General features: G+C 36.9%; 1 protein-coding gene across 1 annotated transcript in view; it reads left to right on the top strand.

The window, feature by feature from the left end:
* The window catches only part of LOC140438842 (venom carboxylesterase-6-like), a 29,140-nt gene extending 22,840 nt beyond the window's left edge, over positions 1-6,300 (top strand). Inside the window, exons 8-9 of the mRNA XM_072528486.1 lie at positions 4,493-4,616; positions 6,057-6,300. Of these exons, the coding sequence (XP_072384587.1) occupies positions 4,493-4,616; positions 6,057-6,219 (287 nt within the window). The 3' untranslated portion in view covers positions 6,220-6,300. The remainder of the gene's footprint in view (positions 1-4,492; positions 4,617-6,056) is intronic.
* Positions 6,301-9,780: the final 3,480 nt, after the last annotated feature.

The following is a 9,780-nucleotide window of genomic DNA, read 5'->3' on the forward strand; positions in this document are numbered from 1 at the left end:
TGTGCTCTGCAACGCCTCTGCGTGTTGAGGGTTCTGCAAAACCCGCTGCTTTATATAGATTTGAGAGTGGCGTCGGTTTCATGCACCCCGTTACTATCCTGCATGTCTCATTTAGCGCAGTATCAACTTGTTTGGTGTGGGCAGATCTTCCCCAAACGGGGCACGCATATTCAGCAGTTGAGAAACACAGTGCCTGTGCCGTTGTTCTTAAAACGCCAGGACGTGCACCCCATTTACTTCCCGTTAGCTTTCTGAGTATGCTGTTCCTAGTTGTTACTTTCCCTTTCGTTTTTATGCATTGTTGTCTGTAGGTGAGGGACCGGTCCAGAGTTACTCCAAGATATATAGGTTGGCTTGTGTGTTCTAATGTATTACCATTCCACACAATTTGGAGTTTTCGCTGGGCTTCCTTTGCGCGAAGGTGGAAAGCGCAGACTTGGGTTTTAGAGGAATTGGGTCTCAGGGAATTCTGCAGGTAGTACGCTGTCATTGTTTTTAATGCAGTTTCGAGTTTCTTCTCCACTTCTTCAAAACTATTTCCTTGAGCACATATTGCAAGATCGTCAGCATAGAGGAAGTGCCTGGTTTTGGGTCGGCGTAGGTTGGTCGTTTGTATATATATTGAAGAGCATCGGTGCTAAAACACTTCCCTGTGGAAGGCCATTTTTTTGAACTCTCCACCTACTTACTTTACCCTCCAGCATAACGAAAAAACGTCTGTTTTGCAGTAAGGAATATACGACCTTACCCAGATGGTGGTCATTTAGAGTGTCGTATAATTTGTGGAGCAATGTTTTGTGCCTTACTGTGTCATAGGCTGCTGTCAAATCTACGAAAGCAGCCCCTGTTATAAGTTTTTCTTCAAATCCCTCTTCAATGTGTTCTGTTAGTGCGAGGACTTGGCCGGTGCAAGATTTGCCGGGTCTGAATCCTCCTTGTTGTGGGATGAGGTGCTTGTCGACATTTTTTTCTATTCTGGCGAGTATGAGTCTCTCGTATAGTTTAAAAAAGTGAAACAACAGCGAGATAGGTCTGTAGCTACTGGGGTTTTCTGGGTCCTTTCCTGGTTTTAGCAAGGCTATTACTTTAGATTTCCTCCATGATTTTGGAATTTCGCAGGTTTTGCAGCACGTGTTATAAAATTGCAAGATCCAGTTTTTTGCTCCTTGGCCTAAATGTTTTATTTGTTCACTGTATATATCATCCACACCTGCAGCTTTCCCGTTTTTTAACCTGTTCATACCGTCGTGGAGTTCTTTTAGTGTAAAAGGAGTACCTAGGTGGTTTGTCTCCGAGTCCAATCTTCTTCTAGTGTTTGGGCTCTTATATCGGTTCGTAGTTCTTCCATTCATAAGGAGTTAAGCAGCGACTTGGTTTGCTGTAACCTTGCAAGGTGGTTTGTGTTCTTTTGGATCACCGCTAAGTTTTTTTACAAGGTTCCATGCTATTTTGCTACTATGTGTCATGTCCATTTTTTCCAGGGTCTCAATCCACTTTTCCTGTCTGGCTTGACTTAGCTGTTGGAGTAGTACTGCTCCGCAGTCAACCGTTTCTTGGCTAAAAGGGTCAGTGGAATAGAGGGTTTCGTATGTTCTCATCAGTTCTTTGGACTCGCTGGACATCCCGGGAACATATTGTTGTCTACATCCTCTGGGGATAGCTTTTCTAGACACATTTTTGAGTACCTCTACAAATTTTTCATAGTTCTTTACTTTTGGTTCAAGACTTAACAGCTCAGAATCTAGCATGTCTGCATACTTTTGCCAGTTTGCCTTTTTGAAGTTAAATCTCCTTCTGAATGGAATAGTTTGTGGTCTGACAATTGGAAAGATATTTATACCAATAGGTCTATGCTGAGTTTTTGGTATGGGGCCATATACTACTTTGGTACATCAATCTTCGAGGTTGTTACTTGAAAAACAGATATCCGGGTTATATCCTCTTTTCCAGACTTTACTCTGAAAAGATGGTGGAAGCTTAGGATCATGGATTAACGTGAGGCCACTTGTTTCGGCCCATGCTTCTACTGCGTCTCCATTTGCGTCCGAATTTGCATAGCCCCAGAGTAAACTGTGACTGTTAAAGTCTCCCAGTATAAGCTGATTGGGTTGTGATTGGAAGTTAGTTGGGGGTGAAAATATAAAAGGCTGGTTTGGTGGCTTGTATACCGACGTTATTGTGCATTTTCCTATCTCAGTGGTTATTATCTCTATACCGCGTACATTTGTTGTTCCCACAGATGAGATCAAGACTCAAAAATCAATAGTTTCTGAGGTACAGAGGTTCAAAAATGTCGGTTTGTAGTCCCTTTGAATAATAAATATTTGTTTTATATGTAGGGTATCAGTAAATACAATGCAACAAACTATTAGGGAGTGAGAGTGATTCTGCGTGAAAAATAATGACAGTTTGCTTTATAAACGTATACTCACAAATATAATAACAGAAGTAGATGTATTTTAGAGACTCAATGCTTTTTTATAAAGCTATTTCATAGCTACAAATATTTATTCCAACCAATTATCTAGTAATTTGCCGTTGCTGTATACATTTTTAAAGATGGTGGTGATAATCACAATACTCTCATTATCTAAAAGTTAAATCTTTAGTTTTTAAATATTATGTTTATATAGGGTTAAGCCATAATTATTGGTTGTAATAAAAATCTTTAACGAACTAAACTTTGACGTTTCGATTTCTTCCAAATTAGGATTTCTTCATTTTAGGTAGGTATTACTCATCACTTAGAAGACCACTATTCTATAAATTATTTGAATTAAATCTGATACCACAAACTTCTACGGCTTATAAATTTTAAGCGTCTTTTTCGATATGCCAATATTTTCTTGTGATTTGTTGTGACAATAATCATCATATATAGTATAAGTCATCAAGAGCTTGTCAAAACATTTTTCCTCGAGAGCTTGTCTCCACTACTCTAGTTTTTGTTTAAAATGCCTTTCAGTATTTCCTACTAACACAAGATCATCAGCATACATTAAGCACCAGGAAATGTTACCCTGTTACCCGGGTATTTCCCTGTTATTTTATCTAACACTAATAAGAACAAATAAGAACTAAACACTGAGCCTAATACAGTCCTACTTTCACATGAAATTTATAAGGCCCTCCCACACCTATCGTAACACTAGCTGATACTTTCTTATAAATGTCTCTCACAATCTTCACAAATCTACTTGTCGAGAATTTGTTTTCTATATATATATATTTAGGGATTCTACAGTATTCACTGCCTTCCCTCGCTCAACCGTTTCCATCTCTCTCTGTTGTTCCATTCTCCATCGTTCAGTCCTCTCTTACTCATGGCGTCGTCTACTTCGTTCCTCCAGGATTTTCGGGGTCGTCCTCTTTTCCTCCTTCCTATGGGGCTCCATTCGGTTATTTTCTTTATCCATCTGCTGTCGCTAGTTCTTCTTATATGTCCATACCACTTTAGTCTTTTTTGTTCTATATATGTTAGTATGTCTGTTTCTATTGATGTTCTTTGCTTTATTGCGTCATTACTTCTCCTATCCATTCTTGTTACTCTGCAGCATCTTCGCAGGCATTACATCTCTGTTGCTACTATCTTACTGCTGGTTTTCTTGTTTATGATCCAATTTTCAGCCCCATATGTCATAATACTTCGCACTAATGTTTTATAAATCTGCGTTTTTTTCTTCATATTTAGGTGTCTATCCCACCATACTGAGTTAAGTTGTCGGATTGCTGTTCTTGTTTGTCCTAATCTTTGTGTAATTTCTTCCTCTGTTGTTGCCTTTTTCGTGATTATAAACCCCAGGTATTTGAATTTATCCTTTCCTTTGATTGTTACGTTGTCATCAATCTGTAGATCTTCTATGTCTTCTTCACTTGTAGATAGGTACTCTGTTTTCGCGAGGTTAATATCTAGGCCAGCCTTGGTATATTCTTCTTGTAGTTTTTTCATCATGTAGCTGAGGTCGTCTTGGTCTTGTGCAATCACTACTTGATCGTCTGCAAAACTTAATGTATATAGGTATTCGTTCCGTACCGGTACTCCCATGCCTTCGCATTTTCTTTTCCATGTAGTCAAGGCTTTCTCTAAGTATATTTTGAATAGGGTTGGAGATGTGGAACAACCCTGCAGGAGCCCTTTTGTTGTGGGCTTTGTTTTTGTTTTGTTTTTGTTTTGTTTTCTCTATCTGTATTTTTACTTAAGCTGCCTTAGAAAGAAAAAAAAAAACTTTTGGTTTCTTTAGTCCACGTTTACAACATTATACAAGCTACTGCACATGCGGAGAGAGTGACTTGAAGTGCTCTCGAGATCGAAAAATTTTCCCCGCGTAAGCCACCTAACCCCTACTGGGAGTAGAAAAAACAAAGGGAAAATTTGTATAACTTTTCATTGATATGCAATTTATATTATCGCTTCAATTATCAAATAAAATGTACTGTAAATTTAAGGAATTGATATTTTTTAATTGTATTTGAAATAATTTTTAAATTTAAGGTATTGGCCATTGTCAGGATGCTGTGTTTGCTTATGGAAGTTTCGTATTTCATGAATTAAACGAAAGTGACAAACATATGAAGAAAACATTTAATACTTTTATAAATTCATTTATTAGTAAAGGGTAAGTCAAATGGTAGTCGTAAACAAACAAGATTATTTACACCACGTATGAACTATCATATAAGACAAAAGTTTCACGAAATTCCAATTACAGGCTGTTATATATATATATATATATATATATATATATATATATATATATATATATATATATATATATATATATATATATATATATATATATACACTCGCGATCATAAAATCCGGGTCACCTTGAAAATCAATGAAATTTCATTTTTAACGAGCTTTATCGTAAATAATAATAACACAAATACAAACTAATGTATGTTTCTGAGAATTGTTGTCGGCTTAGCGGTTTCCTTTGCAACAAAAAATTTCAATAGTGCCGATTTCGCGGAAAAGTGCACACTTCCCAAAATGAACGGTTCCTGTAACTGCCGCTTGTTTTAAATGTCTCATTTGTGCTTCGACTTTCCGTTCAAACGCAACAAACAAACGTTTATTATTGCCACCATTAGTGTTTATTAGTGCCATTATTAGTGTTTATTATTGTTTATTTTTTGCCAAAAATACCCTTGACTGTTGTTGAAACGGCACAAATTGTTGCGCTTGTGAAAGACGGTCACACTCAACGGCAAGTCGCAAGAACTGTTGGCGTAAGCCTTTCTATGGTTCAACGAGTGCTTCAAACCTTTCAGGAGAAGGGTTTGCTATCCAGACGACCTGGCTCTGGACGAAGAAGAATGACCACGGTACGAGATGAACGTTTTCTTGTGTTGCAGGCATTACGAAACCGGACCTCAACTGCGATTATGCATCGAAATCGTCTACAGGAAGTACGAAATCGCAATGTTAGAGTTGCAACAGTCAGGAGAAGATTTCGTTCTTTTTTTTGGACTATGTTCTCGGGTAATGGCTACAGGACCGCCACTTTGCCTGGCGCATCGAGTTGCACGACTAGCTTTTGCTCGACAATACGCGCATTAGGGAATTAATGATTGGAGCAAAGAGTTATTCCCAGATGAATCCCGTTTCTGCCTAACTGGATCCGATGGACGTGTAAGAGTTTGGAGGAGAACCGGTGAATGATTTTCATAAGCTTGCATTGCTCCAAGAATGCCATTTGGTGAAGGCTCGGTCATTGGTTGGGGAGGTGTATCTTCTGACTTCCGCACAGAATTACCCTTCATCGAAAATGGGTCCTTAACTGCACGAAGGGACATTACGGAGATTCTGGAAGAACATGTTATGCATACCATGGCAAAGCTTGGAGAAAACGTCGTTTTTATGCAGAACAACGCGCGAACGCACGTTGCCACGATCAGTATGCAATACTTGGACGAGGTTGGAATTACGAGGTTACCCTGGCCAGCTAGGTCTTCGGACCTGAATCCCATTTGTCTACTAAGTTTATTACACAATTATACATTAAAATAATCTTGTGTTTTTTTAAATTCTTTTTAAGCTTTTTTTGTTTCAGGAAACCTTTTGTCACTAAGAACTTAGAATGGTTACCAACCAAAGGAAACAATCTGTCGTTTCTGAATATTACCAACTTTGACAATATTAAAATGGATACAGCAGCTTCTTTCTATCCCACAGCTGTCTGGTCTGAATTAATTAAATCTGAGTTCCAGAATTAGAACTTCCAAAAAAAGAAGATAAAAGAAGAAAGTACAAATTAATTTAGTCAAATTTTGTAGTAAATCTGAATTTTTATTAAAGATTTGTAATCAGTTATTAAAAATTATAATATAAAGTAAATATTATGCTATTGAGTCTTTTTTACCAAAAGCAATGTAACAAGTATTAAAAATAATATGAATCTCAATATTGAGATTTTGAGATCCCGTGTATAATGTATAAACTAAGGAGGTTATTAAGACCATAATTAGACAAATGCTTTAGGAATGAATAAGGAATATCATCAGGCCCAGCTGCGGTGTTTCTACTATTAGCTAAGGCAGATATTAGCTCGTGGATAGTGAAAGGAGAATTAAGGGATCTACTATATTCAGATGATATCAGATGATTTCTGTGTGAATATAAGTCATGATGAGATAAAGTAATATTATTAGTTTTATTTGTAAACTTCTCTTCGAAATGTCTGGCAAAATTTTTAGGAATAAGTTTATGTGAAGTGATCTCTATACCATTTGAAATTAAACGAGTAATTTTATTATTAGTTTTGTGACTTTGAATTTGTCGTATTCTGTGCCAAAGTTGGCTAGGACTGGAGTTTTCGTTGATGGATGATACGTAATCTTGCCAGGATGATTTTTTACTTTTTTTAACTACGTGTTTGGCTTTGGCTTTAAATTTTTTGTAATTTATTAGATTTTCAAGGCTTCTATTTTTTTGGTACTTATTTAAGGCTTTTTTGGTTAGAGGAATCGCCTCTTCACATGAAGAGTTGCACCAAGGAACTGCTTTATGATTTGGAGAGAATGATGTTTTGCCAATGTGAGTCTTAGCAACTAAAATAATAGTGTCTGTTATTGACGTATGGATACGCTGGTTAGAAATACGTGATGCAAAGGTTATTTCTTTAGGGGTAACAATTTTGCCAATTGCCTTTATGTAATCAAATAGCACTACATCTGGAATAGCGTTCATAACAATGGCTTGAGTTCTACTGGGACATGATGTTGCTGTTATAGATTTTTTCTGCGTGCTTTTGGTTACTGCAGCGAAGCTAGGTTGAGCTTTTTGTAATGATGCCATAATTTGATTTTAATATTTTGGATGCCAACATATTAAGTATGGCCAGAAACGACTGGCCTAATTTTATTTGTCGAAAGTATTTAAGTGATATCAATTTACCAATATTTACTTGATAAACAATTATATTAAACTAACAAGTTTTTATTAAAAATACTATTAGTATTAGAAGCCAGGTGTTCACTCGTTAGCTTCTGAAATAGGAAAAATTCCAAAATTAATCGAATTGTGAATTCGATATCGAGTTTTTTATATACAGCATATGTTTATGAACTCAATCTGACGAGCCTTGCAACTTCTTATTTACCAGATTTTTTTTCGAGTATTTAACGAAAAATTTCAAAAACTCTCAAATTAAAAAAAAAACTGTCAATTTGACGGGAAAAATTAGTAATACATTATTTAGAGTACTTACTTTAAAAAAGCATTAAAATGGACTACTAAAATGAGTACAATTTTCTAGAATATTAACTAAGAGAGTTATAATAAAAATAAACCGATTCTTTTTTTTGTGAGAAAAAATAATACTATTTTAAAAATACTACCCTTGCTACTTTTGCCCAAATTATAATGAGAAGCTATACATTTTAAATTCACTTTATCCTAGTAACACACGACGTCCTCTGGATGTCGCCAAGGTAACCAATCACAACAAAAATTGTTACTGTGGCCGGCCAATCACAGCGCTCGTTATCAACGACGCTGTCATTGGCCTCCCGGCGAAAGATTATACTACTAGCCCCGCTAGACCTTGTTGGCCTGGTGTGCTATCACGCTACTTTGAGTTTTATTATTTAACCAATATCCTACTATCGTCGAAGACGTCAAATCCAAGAAGACTTCATCCAATTTAGAAGCTAAATCAACAAGAGCACCAGAACTGGTGTATCGACTACGAACACTTCCTGGCAGTAGAACACGACTTTTTGAAATAGAAAAGACATTGGTCTTAGAAATATTTTAAATTGTGTCGAACTGACCACAGCGTTCTTTGGGACCTGTCACGGTAAAGAGCAAATAAAAGCCACGACGGGGACTTGTAATTGCTTTTCCGATCAGGGTCGAGCTGCGATAGCGTTTCGTCGCCAGAAACCTTATGCAAATAGTAACTATACGAAATACTGTTAGCGAAAGGTAGTGACACGAAGCGAAGGGCAGTAAGATGAGTCGATACGACCAGCATTCTCGTGCCTCTATCGAGGAGAGGGAACGCGGCTACACGACGTGAGAAGGCCAGCATATCTGTAGAATTTGAAACATACACCACGCATCAGAATTCTAACACAAATATTAAGTCATTGTACGAATACTGTCTGTAAGAAAGCTCGAACTGTTAGAGAATTCTGATTGCCGGTGTCCCCTCACCTACCACAGAGGCTCGGCGTAGCTTCTACGCGTAGAGGCCGGAATCCCAATTAACTCCACGAAACGAAGATGGACTCTCGATCCTTCGAGATCCTCTTCGAGAGCGGCGGTCGTAGAACGTCCAGAAACCCCTGAAAACCAGGAGGATATTACGGCCGTACGACATGGACGTCCAATATACGTCAAGTTATGGTCCTGACGTCCCTGGACGTTAAACGGACGTACTCGGGATGTACGAAGAGGGACGTACTTCGGGTAGACCAAATATGGACGTTTACTGGACGTCCGTACTCGGACGTTCCCTGGACGTCCGTACTCGGAAGTTTTCTGGACGTCCGACGTTTACCAATAATGGGATCAAATAGCAAATATTTTAATAGAATAAAAGATTTTTTACGTTAATAAAATAATTAAAAGAGAAAAGGTTAAATTATGATTAAAAAAATTGTATAGTTTAATATATCCAATATCTACATGTTTTTGTTTTTAGGTAAAGTGTAAAACTCTTTTATTTCTAGCTAATTCGTTACAATTGTTTTATTATTCTAGTTACCACGATGATATAAGTTTGCTACAAGTAAAAATATAATTTTTATCAACAAGATGAATCTTGAATGCATCTTTTCGAAGATGAATAAGTGTGGAAGTGTGGCAAAATGATGATATCAATTGTCATTGTCATGTCATACCTATTGCAGTCACACTATCATCCTAATACGCTGATCAGCTTGTAACTAACTTCCTAATGTCCTAATAAGCTTAAGATGGAATACTGGTAGTTCTGTTCTCAACAGAAGTACTCAATTCCTAATAAGGCTTGAGTCACTAATTTCCTTATATGGTCATCAGCTTGGAACAGAGTCGATACGAGTAGTTCAGTGATGACATAAAAACACAGCGGAAGGCGATAGATATTGAATTGGTATACTAAGTTCGTGGCAAAAAGTAATAAATATAATTTGGTGCGATTAATTCCGACTATTGTCAAAATTTGTTCGGTTCTTTGGTTAATAAAATAAATATATTTGCGTAAATCCGTGTTTTAACTATTTTAATAGACGATACTATTTAAACAAAATGCCACAGTTTAATTGTAATATTAATAATGCTTAAAAGCA

Source organism: Diabrotica undecimpunctata, chromosome 1 (assembly GCF_040954645.1).
Source record: "Diabrotica undecimpunctata isolate CICGRU chromosome 1, icDiaUnde3, whole genome shotgun sequence".
NCBI classification, from domain to species: Eukaryota; Metazoa; Arthropoda; class Insecta; order Coleoptera; family Chrysomelidae; genus Diabrotica; species Diabrotica undecimpunctata.